Source organism: Oncorhynchus nerka, linkage group LG8 (genome assembly GCF_034236695.1).
Source record: "Oncorhynchus nerka isolate Pitt River linkage group LG8, Oner_Uvic_2.0, whole genome shotgun sequence".
NCBI classification, from domain to species: domain Eukaryota; kingdom Metazoa; phylum Chordata; class Actinopteri; order Salmoniformes; family Salmonidae; genus Oncorhynchus; species Oncorhynchus nerka.
The window spans coordinates 46979753-47001771 of NC_088403.1; the positions used below are offsets into that span (position 1 = coordinate 46979753).

General features: G+C 43.1%; 1 protein-coding gene and 1 pseudogene across 2 annotated transcripts; one reads left to right on the forward strand and one right to left on the reverse strand.

The window, feature by feature from the left end:
* The first annotated feature begins 3811 nt into the window (after nt 1–3811).
* Nucleotides 3812–7659, forward strand: LOC115133847 (N6-adenosine-methyltransferase subunit METTL3-like; annotated as a pseudogene).
* Nucleotides 7660–7666: 7 nt separating this feature from the next.
* Nucleotides 7667–20345, reverse strand: LOC135572937 (uncharacterized protein C17orf114-like). 2 transcript variants are annotated; one of them, XM_065021855.1, is made up of 3 exons: nt 20085–20345; nt 11452–11554; nt 7667–10676 (listed from the first exon to the last, which is right to left on the reverse strand). In XM_065021855.1, the coding sequence occupies exons 2-3, from the start codon at nt 11534–11536 to the stop codon at nt 10507–10509; spliced, it is 255 nt and encodes an 84-aa protein (XP_064877927.1). In that variant the 5' UTR covers nt 11537–11554; nt 20085–20345; the 3' UTR covers nt 7667–10506. The 2 variants fall into 2 exon arrangements, with proteins under 2 accessions (XP_064877927.1, XP_064877928.1); XM_065021856.1 differs by lacking the exon at nt 20085–20345 and adding an exon at nt 15490–15954.
* Nucleotides 20346–22019: the final 1674 nt, after the last annotated feature.

Sequence of the window (22019 nt, forward strand, 5' to 3'; positions counted from 1 at the left end):
GGTTATGACTTAGAATATGTGGACAACTACAAATACCTAGGTGTCTGGTTAGACTGTAAACTCTCCTTCCAGACTCACATCAAAAATCTCCAATCCAAAGTTAAATCTAGAATTGGCTTCCTATTTCGCAACAAAGCATCCTTCACTCATGCTGTCAAACATACCATCCTACCGATCCTCGACTTCGGCGATGTCATTTACAAAATAGCCTCCAATACCCTACTCAATAAATTGGATGCAGTCTATCACAGTGCCATCCGTTTTGTCACCAAAGCCCCATATACTACCCACCACTGCGACCTGTACGCTCTCGTTGGCTGGCCCTCGCTTCATACTCGTCGCCAAACCCACTGGCTCCAGGTCATCTACAAGACCCTGCTAGGTAAAGTCCCCCCTTATCTCAGCTCGCTGGTCACCATAGCAGCACCCACCTGTAGCACGCGCTCCAGCAGGTATATCTCTCTGGTCACCCCCAAAACCAATTCTTCCTTTGGCCGCCTCTCCTTCCAGTTCTCTGCTGCCAATTACTGGAACGAACTACAAAAATCTCTGAAACTGGAAACACTTATCTCCCTCACTAGCTTTAAGCACCAGCTGTCAGAGCAGCTCACAGATTACTGCACCTGTACATAGCCCATCTATAATTTAGCCCAAACAACTACCTCTTCCCCTACTGTATTTATTTATTTTTGCTCCCTTGCGCCCCATTATTTCTATCTCTACATTGCACATTTTTCCACTGCAAATCTACCATTCCAGTATTTTACTTGCTATATTGTATTTACTTCGCCACCACTGCCTTTTTTTTGCCTTTAGCTCCCTTATCTCACCTCATTTGCTCACATTGTATGTAGACTTATTTTTCTACTGTAGTATTGACTATGTTTGTTTGTTTGAGTAGGCTATTCCTAAAAGTGAAGATGGAGATAATAGTAACATAATATTCAGTGGGGTGTAATTTGACTATAATTTAGTCTGTTTCTTGTGAGGTTTTCTGTCCTCAGATAAAGAGGGCTATGAAATCCTGTTTACATATGAAGAGGTCCCAATGAAGAGCAGTGGTTCTTAGTCCTGGTCCTGGGGACTCAAAGAGGTGTGCATTTTTGGTTTTGCCTTGGCACTGCACAGCTGATTCAAATGATCAACTCATCATCAAAGCTTCAAGTAGTATTTGTGTATTCAGTTGTGATGCTATCCTTGATAAGATCCTGTTATTGTCACATACTACACATGCGTGTGCCCATGCATCTATCAATCCAATGTTATCATGAGTTGTTATCAGGGATATTATTATAATCCACAATGACCTGGTGATGTAAAAGTCTAATAATGACATTGTCTTCCATATTCCTACAGATACCTTGTAACTGGAGATTCCTTAAACGATTGCCTCCAGTTAACGTGTAGGGCACTGCAAGGTTGGGTGACCAGGGTCATCTGGGACTGCCTCCTGGAGGAATTCAGGTGTGTGAAGGCTACCTATGTCCTGCATAACTACATGAGGATGGACACGAGGACCAGGAGGAAATCTGCAGCTCACCGCCGTGTGCCAGAGGAGAAGTCCGCTGCTCTGCAGGAAGTTTCAAGGATGGGGCCCATCAACGCAACAAGATAGACAATCTGTGTGCGGGAGCTCTTCACCTACTTTTTGAAAAGCTGTTCTCTAACACCATAGACTACACTATGCACAACCAAAGGCTCTTTTAAGAGCCATTCACATTGCAATAAGAGTATTCTTCCATTTACTTAGCTATGTCAACTGCAGTTATTCAGTTCCCAATTTCTCTCCCTTTGATTTCTACTTCTCAGGTGATGGTGCTGTTTAGGTAAGGGTGTGATGTCTGTACAAAAACAAAACAGGCTATTTTAAATCACCCATATTGAAAAAATGTAGAACATGTAGACACCCTATAACCCACACCGACACACTCATGTATCAATCTGATTGATGGATTGTGTTGCGGAGTAATGGGGCTCCTTCCACCTTCATAGAATAGGCAAGACGGCCAACCATGGAGAATAGTAAGACACTTCATTATTTCTATAACTACGCTATATTGTTTTTCCTCGTGTGTCCGTTCATGTTTTTCAGCATAAAGAACTCTGCCGCCACTTAGTGTGGTGTGGACACCAGGTGAGGCCACACATAGATTCCTGTTGAACACTGTCTCTTTCAACTACTTTATTTTCTCAATAACAGTCTCTCTCCTTAACTTCATCCTTCTCTCTTCACCCTAAATCAACTAGGTTAAATCAGCTGTGTCGGTGAACCCCTCCTGCATTGGAACTGGCTACATAGAGGCCACAGCATGATCAGAGGTGAGAGATCACTTGGTCAGGTCAACAGGAAGTATTATTAAAGAGATACTTTACATTGAAATACAGATAGAGATGCAGTAGTCCCAGAGTTAATGATCCAAGGTCAGTTTTGCACCTCATGATTATTATGACTAACAATGTTAGAATAAAAAATAAAAACAAGGCTTAAACATGCTCTCTCTCTCCATCTGTCTCTCGTCTGCAGATATGTTTTGATGTGAGAGGATGCCGACCCGCAGACCTATCATCGCCACCTCACCCACTTTTAAGATCGCCTTTGGGCTGACTAGAGACACTATTATGTAATTGTGATGAACTGAGAGAATATTTGGGTTGCACTGTGATTCATTAATCACATGCTGCCTTCCCTGCTCCTATGTTCTTACCTCTTTCCCTTTCTGTCTTTTACACCTCTCTCGCCACCTCTTTCTTCATCTGTTTTTATAATGCACAAGAGATGTGCATCGAAGTACAGATTGAACATGTATTTATAACGCATGTATTTATAACACTTGGATAATGAACTTCTTTCAATAAAGCGTTTCACATTCTCTACTGGTTGAAATGAAGTCTCATTTGAGGAAACACTACACCTAACCTGTGTAACAGATGCAGACGAAGGGTGTTAGATATTGACATGAACCGGTTTTAGAGTATTTACATGATGCATAGGAAGTGTAGTGTACTGTTTTTTAAATTATATTTCTGTATATATGAATTACAAATCAGCCTTTTAATGAGTTAAATCCTGTTTCTAGTCTATTAGTTACAATGTGTAACCATTGATGTCCCAGGACCAAGATTGGTAAACACTGTTGAAGTGTATAATTGTAATACATACATGCAGACACAGCATCATTCAAAGACTGGAATTTGATACTCCTGGTAGTGGATATGATATTCATACCTGAACTGCACCTTTATTTACCAAGGTAGAGTACATGATCAGTGAATATATTAAATGTACAGGCTACAATGTGAGGATCTCATGCATGGTATTTACTACATGTAAATACGACTTGCATCCTTGGCACAACGTTATATTCTACTCAATCCATAGTCTTCGTCAATGTCATTCAGACTGTTTTGAAGTTGATACAACTGTCTATGATAGCTGAGGTTCATAGCTAGGTTCTGAACTAATATGTATACCAAACGTTTGGGCCCATACACAGATCGGCTAGATAGCTACACATCCATAGGGCATACAGGTATTTTTATCCTCCACTGCCCAATAAGCAAGAACATAACTAGCTACTTTATTTAATCTATCTGCCTTGCATGGCAATTATAAGCAAGGCAAGCTTACAAAATAGTACATTCAATTTGCAGTAAATGCTTTAGCTAGCTAGAAAATTTACATCCACTGTTTCACAAGACGACTGCCTGGTTTGCTGGTTGCTTCAGAATTAGAATTTCATACTCATGTCACAACATCATAAAGCTTGCCAGCTAACTGGCTAATGTTAGCTAGTCAGCTAACTTGCTCGAAATGTCGCATACATGGTGCAACATCCAGGCACACAGGAAGCACCAGGATTCTCTGCGAGAGAGACTGAAGAGGCGGCAGAAAGACCCCACACAACTCCGTACAGGTCGCGTACAGGTCGCATTTCCAATGTAACGCTTGCAGCATTGCGTTGCAGAGGCAGTTGCAATCCGTTCTGTGTGGTGCGTACGTTGGATTTATCGAACGTATGTATCAAACTGTATGCCTAGACGGCTTGGCATGTAGTGAACGTTGAACTTTGCACACATATTGTTAAGGGTTGCGTCAATCGAATCTGGTATCAGGATAAATATGACATTAAGTCACCGATTGTATACTATGTATTTTTTATTAGCTAAGCGGTAAATGCAATTTTTGTATATACGGGTTCGCTGTAACACCACACAGGGTAGAACAGAGAACTGACTTGTCCCTGAGTTATTATAATATACTCTGACAGAAGTAGTTCCTGCTTCCGAGCTGGCCTGTCAGAGTAGCGACTGGGCGTGGTTTAAACTCACTCAGCCTATCATTGATTGTTGGCACCCGAACTGGTCCCAGCCCCCTAGGCATTAGGAACACCTTCCTAGTATTGAGTTGCACCCCACCTTTTGCACTCAGAACTCCCTCAATTTGTCAGGGCATGAACTCTACAAGGTGTCGAAAGTATTCCACAGGGATGCTGGCCCATGTTGACTCTAATGCTTCCCACAGTTGTGTCAAGTTGGCTGGATGTCCTTTGGGTGGTGGACCATTTCTTGATACACACAGGAAACTGTGGAGTGTGAGCAACCCATGTCTCAAGGCTTAAAAATCCTTCTTAAACCTGTCTCTCCATCTACACTGATTTAACAAGTGACATCAATAAGGGATCATAGCTTTCACCTGGTCAGTCTGTCATGGAGAAAGCAGGTGCTCCTAATGTTTTGTTCATTCGATGTATATGTGTTACATGCTGTTGCTAATTTGAATGAAGACTGGACAAGAGTAATTGCTATGAGCCACTTTGCCATCACTGACTGACTGCATCACATTGACATTCCATTTCCTATCCTTTCCCTTTCTTTGCCTTCCTCTCTCTTATCCCTGTCTTTTATATTATTCCTCCAGTCTTAAGCGCCCATCACCCATGGCTGCATCCAGAGTCTGCTGCTCATGTTCTCTGTCCAGGAAGCTCTTCGAAGTAAGCCAGCCATCTATGGGCACCTCTTCCTCCACGCTAGTCATCTCCGTGGACCACACACAACTCTGGGCCATGATTGGGGGTGGAGCCTTAGCTCAGAGAATGGGGCCCAAGTGAAAAGCAGAGGACCAAGTCCACCATAAATGTCCAAAAGGCTCCTCCGCTGCTCTTCAGAGCCCACCTTCCCCTCTGCCCACTTCCTCATCACACTGGCACCGGCTTCCTCCTTCCAGTTAGTCGGCCCTCTGATTGGAAGACTGGCCGAGAAATGGGTGGGGCAGATAAACAGGGCAGGACCAGTAAGGGGCAGACGCCTCACCTGGACATGAGAGCCTGCTGAACCAGCAATCCACCAAGAAGCAGCAGAGCAAGAAGGTACAGTAGAAGAGGGAAGGGAAATAGATGGAACCCAAGTGTGTGTTATAGATGAGCAGAGTGATCCTGGAGCTGCTGAACACCAGCACAGCTAAAGAACAGTCCATTGTTGAGGAGTTCCGGTCGTGCTCAGGTCCAGGAGTTCTGTGGCCACGGGACCAGAAAGGAGTGTATGCGGTCCAGATTCAGACCCCAGGCTTGCACCGAGCAGCATTTCCGGTCAGTGCAGCATTTCCTGTCAGTACAGCTACACAGTCTTAGAAATACTCTCCAAAATATGTATTGTTCTTGATTAATCAAGAAATCCCTTTTTTCTTTCTTTTTTTTTACCTCGTCTTTCATTCTATACTTCATTTAATCATCCCCTCCACAAAAAGATTGTTGTGCTGGTTGAATCTCTAAGCGATCTCTCCCTTCTCATTGGAGCTCTCTCCATTCAATCACTTATGATTGGCTGATCTATCTTTTTTGTTGTTGTCCTACCCTATTGACTAAGCCCAAGTCTTCTCTCCCCTCTCTGACGCATCACCAACAAGCATACAGACGAGAGTCTTGAAGACTGCTCTTTCCTCAGCACCTGTTTCCACATGGACACCTGTAAATACAGTATGTGCACTAGGGGATCGACAGCCTCCAGAGGCAGAGGGGGGTCTGATGGGTTCCCAAGTTTGGGACATGGAGGTGGGACTATACCAGGGGGAAGAAGATGGCAACGTGGGGAAACTGTTCCCCTCTCAGGTGAGAGAAGAGGAGGAATAGAGGGAAGGGAAAGGGGAGGCTTATGAAAAGGAAGGAGGGAGAGACTGGTGGGGGGTATTTTGGTACACGTCTCTACAGGTTTGGATTTTCTAAATTCATATACTTTCGTAAACCCCAAAGGGGGACCTTATGAAATTGTCTGTCTTACATAGTTATGTTCGCTACCTCCAAAAGTAGTCAAATGTGGTTCTGATGATGATGCTGCAGTTCGATCCAGCCTGATCCGGTTTTGTCCCACATCACAGTGGATCTGCTGTGGCATCCGTGTCCTGGAAAAGTTATCTGTGGTGATGGCCGACCCTCCCTGTGACATCCACATTGGGCTGCCCTATGGAACTCTGACGGACATCGAGATAAGGAAGCTCCACACTCCCTTTCTCCAGGACGACTGTCTCCTTTTCCTCTGGGTGACAGGCAGGTACCTCCACTACCTCCACCAATCAGATATGAGTGGAATAGTGTGTTACTGATCGACCAATCAGCTGCCAGGAGAGCAGTACATGCTAATGAACATGCACTACAGCAGAAAGGGTCTGACAGAGCGGTTTAGTGATAGAAGCCTTAAACTCCTGATTTTGGATGATGTTGATTGGTGCTTTGACATATTTCACTTAGAATTTACAATAGACTGTTTTAATCTCCATGTTTCTCCCTAGCTCTTTTCTTTAGGGCTATGGAGTTGTGTGTAGAATGTGTTTCTTTTGGGGTGAGTCTCTTTATTCATCAAACTTTGTGACAGTTGACTTACTTACTGGCCCAATCTGACTGTGGGTCTTCCCCTTGCTTTCTCTCGTAGCGATGAGCGTGTTGATGAGATCATTTGGTTGAAGACCAACCAGTTACAGCGATTTTGGTATGTATTGTGATATGTTGTGCGGCATCATACCTCTTATCTGAGTCTGGGCTCAGCTTTGGGCAGTTTGGTGCAGTCAGTTGTGTGTATTTACTGTTATTATGGTGTGTGTGTGTACACAAGTGTATTGATGTGTGTGTTTCTCCTCAGGCAGGTGTGACGGAAAGCCCCCAGGGATTCAAGAGGGCTGGACTGTGATGTCATTGTGGCCAAGGTCAGGGGTCAAACACAATGAATCCATTTGATGTGACATTCCCATCCCAAGAGAGCCCTGATTTGTTTTAACTCAACCCTCTCCTATATCTCCCTCTTTGTCTCTACCTCTCTCTTTCTCCTATCTTAGGTGCATTCCATCAACCACAAGCCAAATGAGATCTGTGGGATGATTGATACTTTCACCTGGTAGCCAGGAGATTGAGCTCTTTGGCAGACCTCACAATGTCCAACCCAACTTGTACGTGTCTCTGTATTTATTGTATGTCGCTATTTTTCTAAGCTGCATTTTTCTCTCTCTCTCTCTCTCTCTCTCTCTCTCTCTCAGGGTAACTCTTGCTAATCAATTGGAGGGCATGCACCTAAGATACCTCTTGAACCCTGATCACCTCTTGGACCCTGACGTTGTGGCTCGGCTTCAGGAAGCACCACCCAGATGGAGTCATTTGCAAACCAAAGAACACGTAGAGAGTCGTCTGTTGGACTGTCTTCAGTTTATTCATCTTTTTGTACCAATTACAATATTTTGTAATGAATAAGGTTGAAAGAAAAATATCTTCATTAGATATTTGCACATTTCACAACATCAAGCTAAATTAATCCACCAAAACATTTTAGTATGCAAATTATTTTTTGTATTACATTTGTTAGTAGTACATTTCAGCCATTCACATTACAACAAGAATAGAGTAAAATGTTGGGATCTTTGATTTCCATTCAAATGGTTGAACATTGGGCAAATCATCAATGTTTTTGTCACCATTATTGGGGATTATTGCATATAGTGCTTTCACAAAGTATTCTCACCCCTTGACTTTCTCCACATTTTGTTGTTACAAAGTGCGATTACAATTGATTAAATTGTCATTTTTGTCAACAGTATGCAAAATACTCTATCAAAGTGGAAGAAAATTTAAACAATGTTTTTTATGAATGGAAAATCAAATATTCCGATTTTAGATAAGTATATTAACCCCCTAAGTCAATACATGTTTGACTCACCTTTGGCAGTGATCACAGCTGTGAGTATTTTTCTTGGTAAATGTCCAAGAGCTTTGAAACCTGGATCCTATACTATTTGTAAGGTTTTCCTGATTTCAGTCTGCTTTCCAACAGATACTGGGAGACAAACCCACCTTTCAGCAGGACAATAAACCTAAAACGCAAGGCTAAATATACGCTGGCGATACTTACCAAGACGACATTGAATGTTCCCGAGTGGCCTAGTTACAGTTTTGACTTAAATCGTCCGGAAAGTGTACGGCGTGACTTAAATGAATTGTGGAGTAAGTACTATGTTGATACATCCTCAGTTTCCTATCACAGCCATTTAACTCCAACTGGTTTAAAATCACCATTGGCCTCATGGTGAAATCCCTGAGCGGTTTCCTTCCTCTCCGTCAACTGAGTTGGTGACTGGGTGTATTGATACACCATCCAAAGTGTTATTAATAACTTCCACATGCTCTAAAGGATATTCAAATGATTATTTTTCGCCACTAACCAATTGGTGCCCTTCGTTAGGTATTGGAAAACCTCCCGTGTCTTTGTGGTTGAAATTCACTGCTCGACTGAGGGACCTTACAGATAATTGTATGTGTGGGGTACAGTGATGAGGTAGTCATAAAAAAAAGTTACATTTATTGCACACAGGATGTCTGACTTGTTTTGTATTCCTGAAGTTATTTCAAATGCTTTGAAGCCTTAACGCAGGACAGTTCAGCTTTTCCTTTTTAATTCATAAATCCACTTTGACATTATGGGGTATTGCGTGTAGACCAGTGACCCCCAAATCTACATTTAGTTTTAAATTCAGGCCGTAACAACAACATGCGGGAAAAAGTCCAGGAGTGTGAATACTTTAAAGCCCTGTACATTCTTCACACCAAACCCCCAGAAGTGGTGTCAGTGAGATGCTATTACCTCATCACTCATACAACTATTTCTCAATTTGTATCTAGAACTTAGATTTCTACAAACACAACACAATTAGAAGTGGGGGGAAATGACATGTCCTTAAACTAGTATGTGAAGCATCTGTTGACTTTCTGGTCACTTCATTGATGTTCCCCAGAAGATTTCATGAGAATCAGTCAAGGTAAAAGCTGCATGTAAGATGGAGAGGGCAATGCTGCCAAATAAAGTGTAGACTCTGTCAGTTAGGCAGGGCACTACTAGAAGATCGCTGGCACCAACATTCATTTCACCTTTGAAATGTTTCAGAAGGCACTCTCGCACATCTGAGCTATCTTTGTTGCAGGTGCATATGGTAACCGCTGAATAAAGTGAGGGGGAAAAGAAGAAACCCGCACACTGCTCTTTATTCAACTTTTGACGTATCGGCCTCGAGGCCTTCGTCAGAGCTTTGGAAATGTTTAAATTATTTTTTTTTACAAGGCACAAACTCTGAAACTCATTACTGTCTTTATCAGCTAATCTGATCAAATCTAGTTACCATGTTTTTCTCAGCAAGTGAGGACACTGTCAGGATATTTTTTTTAAAAGCCTGTATTTAAAGTTGGGAGTGCTTACACTCTTACGCACTTACTCCACACACATACATTGTAATATTGTTGTATGGTGGTATTATACATTTAGCATTGTAGGTATGTATTGGTGTAATAATGTTATATGATGTACTGTTTTATCTTTTATGTGTGATTTAAGTGCCTTAATGTGTTTGGACTCCAGGAAGAGTAGCTGCTGCCTTGGTAGCAGCTAATGGGGATCCTTAACACATACAAATACAAAATCATATTCACCAGCTAGTATTTTAAAGACACTATTGTTTGCAGTTTGTGGTCTTTTACCTGGCCCTAGACCAAACCAACCCAGTAATTTACACCCCAACACACACATTGGAAAGAAGGAACGTAGAAATAAAAAAGGTGGGCAGAAAAACAAAAGGAAAATAATGCACTTAGTATGATAACGTTGTAAACATTTCTCCATTACATGTCTCCACCTCCACTAGCTACATTAGCAGTGCATTTAGTCTTTCTCTGTAGTGAAGAACTCAATCTGCTGTGATTATATTCCTCCTTTCACAGTCATCTCTGAAGGGAGAGTTGAGAACGATGTATTTATGCACCACTGAGTAGGTGAAGTCTCAGTCCTTCGCATTCAACTTCTGCCCCATTCCCCGTTCTGTTGAGCTAGAATAATGGCTGTCATAGTGGAGGGGTGAGAGTTCATTTTTTCGGGGTGGTGATGATGATGATTGGACAAGCCCAGGTAGTCCCTCCCGGATTCAGTCTATATTCTTCCATTTAATGCCTAATGAACACTACCCAGGCTTGTCGAGGCTGCTCTTACTCAGCAGGTTGCGTCCACTGCGTTGAAGTTGCTGTCCATCTGGTGTCTAAAGGAGAGGCGAGCCTTGGTGGAGAAGTAGATCTGGGATCCGCTCAGGCTGCTACCGCCCTCGCCCTGGCTACCACACGACACCGTAGACGACAGGCGAGGCTTCATCTCCTCTCTGGGGACTGGAGGGACGGAGCGAGGTGGCGTAAGATGAGGCGACGAAGAGAGAAGACAGGGGGTTTATTGAACCGCTAGCACACAACGTTTTAGAATCTTTTCTTTGGCATGTCTCTACATGTCTACATTGTATGGGATGATTTGATAATGCGATTTAACATAGCTAATGGTATGAATGATCCCTCAGACATCTTTAATGTAATGCAAATATAACATTCTAATAATATAAACATCTAATAGAAGATATCCATTATGAAGTTATGGGTGGAATTAATGAGCAAATTATTGATTGACAGTTATAGTATTGGGAGGTTGACATTATGGACTACTATTAGCAGAGCCCCAAGCATTTCTTTAACGCGACCTAACTGACATTCCTGGTTATATCAGATCACTTGTTTCAACATGTATTCCAATATACGGTATGTGTTTGATAATCATGAGTGCAGCCTTGGGAAGTTATTCTGACATAATGATAATGTATGTAATAGCGTATGTAATGGAATGGATAACTGTTATATGCATAAACTGTTGTATGCATATTTTGGGGTAGCCTAGTGGTTAGAGTGTTGGACTAGTAACTGGAAGGTTGCAAGTTCAAACCCCCGAGCTGACAAGGTACAAATCTGTCGTTCTGCCCCAGAACAGGCAGTTAACCCACTGTTCCTAGGCCATCATTGAAAATAAGAATTTGTTCTTAACTGACTTGCCTAGTTAAATAAAGGTAAAATAAAAATAAATAAAAAATAAAGTACTATGAAATGGAAGTAGTTCTCTCACCTGCAGGTGGGGGGCACTGTTTAGCCTTGCATCGTTCCTTACAGCGTCTGTACCAGGAGAAGCACTTGAGGACCTTCACACCCATGCCTGGAGCTGAGGAGGTCTGAGAGAATGAAATCAATATTTTACTATTTTTGAATTGGTATCTTGTAGTTGCACAGCTTTTACCCGTCAGCTTTGTCTTAATTGCCTAGGCATTTGTTTGTTTGGAATTACTTCTTAGAATCAATTACTCATTTCAAATCACAAGATAACATATCAACCCACAACCACAAATAACCCACAACCACAAATAACTCTTAGCCAACTGATTAGCCTAAATAATAAAACAATTATCAACAACAACAAAAAACACGGCCATCTGCTATCAATGAACCTTTATTAACCAGACAATACTGAGACAATGTGTCTTTATCTCATCATCACTCACAGGGTTGCCATAATGGTATTAGTCTGGTCTAGTACACTAATCCAGTGGAATTAGTCCAGTAATGTCACTATGAGGGGACAAAAAAATATGAAATGACCTGATGACACCGCGATGACTGAGGAGGCTTAGCTAATCTCTGTCTTGTCTCTTGTCAACAGTAGACGAGCATTCACACAAACAGTTGAAGTCAGAAGTTTACATACACCTAAGACGAATACATTTAAACTCAGTTTAACAATTCCTGACATTTAATCCTTGTGAAAATTCAATTTCTTAGGTCAGTTAGGGTCTCCACTTTATTTTAAGAATGTGAAATGTCAGGATAATAGTAGAGAGAATGATTTATTTCAGCTTTAATTTCTTTCATCACATTCCCAGTGGGTCAGAAGTTTACATACACTCAATTATCCTTTGGTAGCATTGCCTTTAAATTGTTTAACTTGGGTCAAGTGTTTAGGGTAGTCTTCCACAAGCTTCCCACATTAAGTTGGGTGAATTTAGGTCATTCCTCCTGACAGAGCTGATGTAACCGAGTCAGGTTTGTAGGCCTCCTTGCTCGCACACGCTTTTTCAGTTCTGCCCACAAATTTTCTATAGGATTGAGGTCAGGGCTTTGTGATGGCCACTCCAATACCTTTACTTTGTCGTCCTTAAGCCATTTTGCCACAACTTTGGAAGTATGCTTGGGGTTATTGTCCATTTGGAAGACCCATTTGCGACCAAGCTGTAACTTCCTGACTGATGTCTTGAAATATTGCTTCAATATATCCACGTAATATTCATGCCTCATAAAGCCATCTATTTTATGAAGTGCACCAGGCCCTCCTGCAGCAAAGCACCCCCACAACATGATGCCTCCAGCCCGTGCTTCACGGTTGGGATGATGTTCTTCGGCTTGCAAGCCTCCCTCCTTTTCCTCAAAACATAACGATGGTCATTATGGCCAAACAGTTATATTTTTGTTTCATCAGACCAGAGGACATTTCTCCAAAAAGTACAATCTTTGTCCCCGTGTGCAGTTGCAAACCGTAGTCTGGCTTTTTTATGGCGGTTTTGGAGCAGTGGCTTCTTCCTTGCTGAGCGGCCTTTCAGGTTATGTCGATATAGGACTAGTTTTACTGTGGATATAGATATTTTTGTTCCTGTTTCCTCTAGAATCTTCACAAGGTCCTTTGCTGTTGTTCTGGGACTGATTTGCATATTTCGCATGAAAGTACGTTCATTCATGTCTCGGAGACAGAACGCGTCTCCTTCCTGAGCTGTTTGACAGTTGCGTGGTCCGATGGTGTTTATACTTACGTACTGTTGTTTGTACAGATGAACGTGGTACCTTCAGGCGTTTGGAAATTGCTCCCAAGGATGAACCAGACTTGCAGAGGTGTATACATTTTTCCTGAGGTCTTGGCTGATATCTTTTGATTTTCCCACGATGTCAAGCAAAGAGGCACTGAGTTTGAAGGTAGGCCTGAAATACATCCACAGGTACACCTCCAATTGACTCAAATGATGTCAATTAGCCTATCAGAAGCTTCTAAAGCCATGACTATTTTCTACAATTTTCCAAGCTGTTTAAAAGGCACAGTCAACTTAGTGTATGTAAACTTCTGACCCACTGGAATTGTGATGCAGCGAGTTATAAGTGAAACAATCTGTCTGTAAACAATTGTTGAACAAATGACTTGTGTCATGCACAAAGTAGATGTCCTAACCGACTTGCTGAAACTATAGTTTGTTAACAGGAAATTTGTGGAGTGGTTGAAAAAACGAGTTTCAATGGCTCCAACCTAAGTATGTAAACTTCCGACTTCAACTGTATGTACACACACACACACACACACACACACACACACCTTTGATAATCCAGCAGTTGGACTTCAATGGGCTACAGCAGATAGCTAAAAGGGCTAATTAAAGTCTTGGATGGAATTACACAGAGGTCACATGACACATACAACACAGACAGGATAAGAGATGGCAGGCAAATCATGCCATAAAGTATTGTAGGTGCTTAGAGAGATATACTGTTCTGTGGTGTTACCCAAGTCACGTCGAGTCTGTTACTTGTAGGTGTCAATCAAGTCATGTCATAGAGCCCCGAATTAATTGACATACTAATGCTCTCGGCATTTAGCTAGGTGGTCAGTAGGACTCTCAAATGGATTTTGACATGTAATGCATGTATTTGCACTGTAAATGTATACATTGATAAATGTATGCAGGCTAACTGAATACTTTGACTGTATGGATCCATTACAGCTATGCCCATGGCAGAGTCTATATGTCTTACTCAGCCCTTTTCCACACCATCTAAACAAAAATATGAACGCAACATGAAAGTGTTGGTTTCCATGATTCACGAGATGAAATACAAGATCCCAGACATGTTCCATACGCACGAAAAGCTTATTTCTCTCAAATTTTGTGCACAAATTTGTTTACATCCCTGTTAGTGAGCATTTCTCCTTTGCCAAGATAATCCATCCATCTGACAAGTGTGGCATATCAAGAAGTTGATTAAACAGCATGCACATTACACAGGTGCACCTTGTGCTGAGGACAACAGGCCACTCTAAAAATGTGCAGTATTGTCACACAACACAATGCCACAGATGTCTAAAGTTTTGAGGGAGCGTGCAATTGGCATGCTGACTGCAGGAATGTCCACCAGAGCTGTTGCCAGAGAATAGAATGTTCCTTTCTCTACCATAAGCTGCCTCCAATGTCATTTTAGAGAATTTAGCAGTACGTCCAACCGGCATCACAACCGGCAGGCCACGTGTAACCACGCCAACCCAAACTTCCACATCCGGCTTCTTCACCTGCGGGATCGTTTGAGACCAGCCACCCGGAAAACTGATGAAACTGAGGTGTATTTGTCTGTAATAAAAAAAATTGTTGGAGAAAAACTCATTCTGATTGTCTGGGCCTTGCTCCCAAGTGTCTAGGTCTATACCCTCCCAGGGCCAGTCATGGCTGCGCCCCTGCTCAGTCATGTGAAATCAATAGATTAGGGCCTAATGAATTTATTTAAATGGATTAATTTCCTTATATGAACTGTAAATCAGTAAAATCGTTGAAATTGTTGTTGTTCAGTATAGTTTACAATTAGCATGTTATTCTTCCCAAAGCGTTAACATGTAGAGACAGGCTTTGTTGGCTTGGTGCACACGACCCACCCTGCTTTCCTCTCATTGAAGTCACACACATACACGAGCACGCACACAAACTACTTAGCTTCTCATTGAGGTCCCTGATTCGCCAGAAGAGTCATTTTGCATGTTTTCCCAGCCTGGGTGAAGTGTTACAGATGGCTCGATATAAATGTAAAGGTCATTTTCCGAATGAGCCGACATGCAGCGTGAACGCTAACGTGGAAGATTCAAAAGTAGCGCATTTAGCCTTTGCTAGTCCTGTATTAGCAGATTGATATAGCCGTCTGTAGCGGCAATGAACTAAATGATTACAATTGAAATAGAGTCGAAAGGTTGTACTAAATTGAGTCTGAAGAACTCTCTGGTAAAAACTTTTGAGCAGTCTTAGTTTTCAGCTTTCTATTCCTTCGGTATATCTGAATATATGTCCCCTGACACTTTGATACTGCCACTTACCTTGTTCCACTGACCTCATGTTTGAAGGCACCGGAATAGAACAGAGAAATTGAATGACTCTCTATTGAAACAATCATATTGCTTTCTATTTTAAAACCTCTCATGGTCTTCCATCATCACAGATCTCCATTTAGCTCCCGCTCTGTGGCAACGTCAGGAGAGGGTGGCGGTGCTGCCAACAAATTGAGGCTTTCCTTGCAAGCCCATGACCACACATAACAGAAGCCTTTCACTGGACTCTGCTGCAAGTGCAGACATGCAATCTGTAGCAGAAACCCCTCTGACTGGCGTGGGTGTGTTTCGCTGGCTGTAACACTCACTGGCGTGGGTGTGTTTCGCTGGCTGTAACACTCACTGGCGTGGGTGTGTTTCGCTGTCCCTGCACTCACAGGGACGAGCTCATTACATAAAGACGTGACAGCTCTCTTACAGTCTCTGAGCGCCTTTGACTTCTAGGGGTCAGGCCAAGGTGGGGGACTCATATCAGTTTTCCACTCTGTCGAGAGTTAGTCACGATTAGTGAAAATAGCTTTCAAAAACAACTCTCTTTTCTCTCTCTCTCTCTCACCCTCTCTCCCCTTCTACCCTTTCCCCCAACCCCTCTCTCGTTCTCTGGTATGGTTCTTATCCATATACAGACACAATGAACCCGTTATACTAAGTTAAATGTTGCTCGGCCAAGCTGTAGGAAGTTGTTCAGATAGACAGACTGATCAATTTAGCCACTTTGGAATTCCTAAGAGGGAAATAAGGAAATGGTTGAGTTTGTGATAGCACTGAGTTGGGTTAGGACATTGACTATAAAACATACCGTTGTTTTTTATTGTATGGTGTAGTGTACATAGGAGAGTGATGGGAAGAGAGCGGGGTAGGCAGGAAAAATGAACAAATCAGCCTTGTAATGTAGAGCATACATTGGTCAGATTTATTTTCCAGACCTTTCCATGAGCCAAAGCCTAATTCCTTCTTATTTCTGTAAAAACCCTGAAGAAGATCAAAAGCCTAAACGCGTCGTTTCTACTCTTTGCAATAAATAAGCTTTTTAAAATCTCATTCCATTTGTTCCACAAGTGTTGCTGAATCTCCCCTCTACTTCTTTTGGGCCTAAATTAGCACAGAGATAATACATTTGTTGTGTATTAATGACCCACTCAAACACAGTCCTTTTCTCAATCTGGGTCACGCACACAAAATAGACGGTCAGTGGTGAGGAATTCTGGGGCCCGGTCATTACAGCATCTAGTACAGCGAGTCTTTGGCAAAGAACAGCAGTCACAGGGCTTAGAGCAGAACAGCAAAACCAGTCCAGTGGAAGACAGAGAGAGAGAGAGAGAGAGAGAAACAGACAGACACAGAGACAGAGGGAGAGAGAGAGGGAGAGAGAGGGAGAGAGGGAGAGAGAGGGAGAGAGAGAGGGAGAGAGAGAGAGAGAGGGAGAGAGGGAGAGAGAGAGACAGAGAGAGAGAGAGACAAACAGACAGACACAGAGACAGAGGGAGAGAGAGAGAGAGAGAGAGAGAGAGAGAGAGAGAGAGAAAGAGACAGACACAGAGACAGAGGGAGAGAGAGAGGGAGAGAGGGAGAGAGAGAGAGAGAGAGAGAGAGAGAGACAAACAGACAGACACAGAGACAGAGGGAGAGAGAGAGAGAGAGAGAGAGACAGACAGAGAGAGGGAGAGGGAGAGGGGGAGCGAGAGAGCAAGAGAGAAAAGGTTTGAGAGAAAGGGAGAAAAAGAGGGGGAAGAGAGAGACAGAGAGGGGATTGGAGAAGGAGAGAGCCTGAGAGGGTGGGAGAAAGTAGAACAGTGCCCACCTAAACAGCAGAGAGAGGGGGGAAGGCTGGAATTGGTCTTTGGGCCAGTTTTCTGTGCAGGATCCTGCCAGGGCAGAGCACAGTGGTGACGTGAAGGACGTGCAGCTCTGAACGATGTGGTTTTACTAATACACACTGCCTGGTCATTGACTTATTCTGGCAGTTACTGATTGCTCAATATTGCTAAAATACTCATAGGTTGTCTTATCGCCCTATTATTTGTCATAGGGTGTGTGTGTGTGGATTTATCAAATCAAAGTTTATTGGTCACGTACACACTTTGGCAGATGTTATAGCAGTTGCAGTGAAATGCTTATATGTTAAACGCTTATGTACATATACCTATGTATACTTATGACAGGTTACATACAGAACTATACACAGTAAACAACGTAAAACACACATTCTTTGTGTGTGTTCCTACCTGGAATGTAAAATGGTTTGCAGCATGTAACATAACCCGGAAAGTCAGAGTATATGAGCAAACTCTACAGAAATCTGATTTTCAACCTTTCCTATGTCCATTCCAAGTCTTCAGCCTCTTGGGAGACTTAGTGTCTGTCCCAAATGGCAGCCTATTCCCTATATAGTGCGCTACTTTTGACCAGGGCCCATAGGGCTCAGGTCAACAGTAGTGTACCATGTAGGGAAGAAGGTGCTATTTGGGACACAGAGTTAGAGAACTTGTGGCAGTGAGCCTGGGTCTGTAATAGAGCTCGCCAGCTTGTAGTCCTAAAAAATGGGAATGAGTTACGTTTGGTTTGTTCAGCCATTCCTATGGGGAAAATGAATGGGGATAGAATAGGGTTTTGGAATAAACGGCAAAAATGAGGTCTTAGGTTAACACAGGCTTAGGTGATCTTATATATGTTTTGTTCTATGAGATAATATCAGTCAGTTAACATGACCTTTATGAATTATAAAAGGCTTTGTGCTTTAAAAAAAATGACAAACGCTTCAAAACTCACAAAAAAAGACGTTAGCTGATGAAGATAATATCATAGAACAAAACGTATAAGATCTCCTAAGCCTGTGTTTACCACAGACGCTATTTTCAGTGTTTTCCAAAAACCCTACAAAACTCCATTCATTTTCCCATAGACTTTGCCCAACAAATCATGGCAGACTTAGTACCTACAAAAAGACGCCATTACTATTTCTCTCTATGCCCCTGAAAGAAGCAGGGCCCCTGCTCCCTTGGCACGATGACGCACATTTAGGCCTATTGGTGCCCAGTCTGCCCACTAACATTAGAACCCTTACCCATCTCCAAAACAGCTATGGAAATGGGAAGTAATACTCAAACACGACTTTTCTTGCAGTTGTGTCAGATCTTTTTGCATAATTTCCCTCTGGCCATTTTCCAATGTTGAACAACGGTAGGCCTATGGAATTGTACCATGGTTCCAGAAGAGGGCCCCCAACAGGTTGAATGAAGTGACAGAACAACAGAGCAATATGGGCTAATTGAAGCTTTCAATTAATCAGTGCATCACCGCAATCTCTCCCTCTGCCCCCTTGTTCTCTCTAATATTTTTAAATACCCGGGTTAAATGCATGGGAGTGTGTTTTAATCCCTGTATTTGATTATTCTCAAATACATGCCAATACTTTCCAACCGTATTTCCAAATACAATATTCAACTACTTGTATTTTCAAATAAAAACTATCTGAATGCTTACTTTGAAATGTATGTGAAAAGTAATTGAGAAATTTCAAATAGTATTTGAACCCAGGTCTGGCAGTAACATCATTTGTTTCTGTTCAAACTGTTTGTCTGAAAGAGGAGTTGTGGGTGTAAATAATAAATAAAGGAGTTTTTACATTTTCGTGGAAGAGGGTGTGCTAACACTCTGACAGGAAGTCTATTAATTAATACACCCTTTTCTGTCTAAATAAAGTGTCACGCATAATATAAGTTGTTTTGGAATCATCTGGAGTTGAGTAGGAAGGATTAGTTTGAACTAAAATAGCATTTTCTCATATCCATGCAGGCTCCATGTATCGCAGTGTTGGAGTGCCGATCCAGGGTCAGTTTAGCCTTTTAGATTATAGCGAATGGACAGGGGGTGGCCTGATCCTAGATCAGCACTCTTACTCTGAAACGCTTGAATAATGGGCCCAGGTTTAAATCATAAAAGCCAAATGAAGGCCCAATATCAAAGTCAACACTGAACAACAATATGACACTTGCCTATTCTATTCGTTACGCTTTGAACACACCAACAGCGACATTTCGCAAAATATTACGCAGCATCGTCTGGATGTGTATGCAACTAAAGTTCAACATGCACCTTCTGTTACCATTTCTGTCAAGCCGTCTACGCATACAGTTTGACGCATACGTTCATAACATCCAATGTATGCACCACACCAAACGCACTGCAACTGCCTCTGCAAGGCAAACGCAGAGTTTCATTGGAAATGAATGTGTACCAAAATGCTTAGTACAGGCGCACTGTACAGCAAGCCTACAACTCTCATGGGACACTCCCACCCAGACACACCTCCTACAGCCAAGTAAACAGCCACACAGCCCCCCTCCCTCTCTATCTCCGAGGCAAGTTACACTTTTCCATAACGTTTAGGCTACTATTTGTCTGTATGTGTTGTGTCCAACCCTCTATTCTGCTTTAAATTCATTAATAGTCTCCTCAAAAGTGTACTGCAGTGAAATAACAATACTGTTCTTATTTATTGAAATTGTAGCTTATGATAAAAGTATGAAAGTCTGTCATTTAAAAACGAACATTTTAACCTTAAAATAAGCACAATAACCTACCTGTTCAGTTGCAACCTTGCAGATCTGGAAGAAAAATGTGCAATTTTCAAATTAGGATACCTATTACAGCCGAATCGAATTATTGGTTCCAATTCAATGGTGATTTCACCATTTGCAACTTTGCTTGTTCCACTTTCTGATGTCAGTTCTGCTAACTAAATGCGACCTCCACAAGACTCGCGCGAGGCGGGCGTTTTATACCGATTGCTAGGTTGATCCTTGCATTGCACTAGATGGCAACATGGAAAGGTTTGTGGAGCGCATGGAGAGCCTGAACTTTAAATAGCTCATCCCTGTGGCCCGAGACACGCCTCCCTCACTACCTCCCTCCTTTTCTCAATGTGGTCTTCAAACAAGTCACAGTTTAGTCACACACAGACAGTAGCAGTGTTTTGGTCTGTAGACCTACTGGATAGTTAGGGATTAGAGGGTGGATATAATTCATTTGGATTTGACACAATTAACAAATAAAGCTGAGAAGTTTATAATGCACTAGAGGAGTGAATCGGTGATCTGTGAATAAATGACTGGAGGGATGAATGAATGAATATGGGAATAAAATAGAACAGTACATAGCATGAGACAAAGCGAGAAAGAGAGATCACAAAGTCTCTCGCTCTCCTTCTTTCCATGACAAATAAGATTTTCGACAAACGTCAGAGAGATCGTGTACGTATGTGCCTGCATTAACATACCCCTATACCCCCTGGCCTAAACAGATGTAGGATCTTAATTTTAGACAGTTTGCTACAGCAGGAAAATAATCCTGCAGCAACCGGAATTGTAAGGGAAAATCATGTCAAATTTCAAAGTGGAAATGACAAACTTCAGAAGTCTTTTTAAACCTCAAATACACTATAAGTTGAACATTTCCTGCATTGCGTGAATGTTTTCCTGCAGCAGGGTGATCAGATTAAGATCCTATATCTGTACCCACTCATCGGACCAAGTCATTTCCTTTCAGCTGATTCACAACTGTCCCAGTAAGCACGGACAGGTTGGTTGAGTTTGCTCCCCTCCTTGTTTCCAGGAATTCTATGTTCTTGTAATGGCTGTTTGAAGAAGTGGACCAAAGCGCAGCGTGGTAAGTGTTCATGATATTTTAATAGAACTCCGGCCGCAAAACCTAATCCTACAGGGGAGGGTCTGGGTAGGCATCTATCCGCGGTGGCGGATCTGGTGCGGGGTGTGGACCCCGCTCCACTTTAGGCTTGGCCCACTTAGGTGGCGCCTCTGGAGCGGGGACCCTCGCCGCCGACCCCGGACTGGGGAACCTCGCCGCGGGCCCCGGACAGGAGGGCGACCCTGGCAGCTCCGGACAGGAGGGCGACCCTGGCAGCTCCGGACAGGAGGGCGACCCTGGCAGCTCCGGACAGGAGGGCGACCCTGGCAGCTCCGGACAGGAGGGCGACCCTGGCAGCTCCGGACAGGAGGGCGACCCTGGCAGCTCCGGACAGGAGGGTGACCCTGGCAGCTCCGGACAGGAGGGTGACCCTGGCAGCTCCGGACAGGACGCAGGCACAGGACTCACCAGGCTGAGGAGACCTACTGGAGGCCTGGTCCTTGGAGGAGGCACAGTATAAACCGGGCTGTGGGGGAGCACTGGAGCTCTGGTGCGTAGCCTTGGCACCACTCTTCCAGGCTGAATGCCCAGTCTAGCCCGGCACGTGCGGGGAGCTGGAACAGGCCGCACTGGCTTCTCCTGGCGAACTGGGGAAACTGTGCTTAGAGCCGGCGCAGGATATCCTGGCCCGAGGAGACGCACTGGAGGTCTGGAGAGCAGGGCTGGCACAACCCGTCCTGGCTGGATCCTCACTCTAGCCCGGCAGAAGCAGGGAGCTGGGATGTAGCGCACCGGGCTAAGAACGTGTACTGGAGACACCATGCGCTCCACCACATAACACGGTGCCTGACCAGTACGACACCCGCCACGGT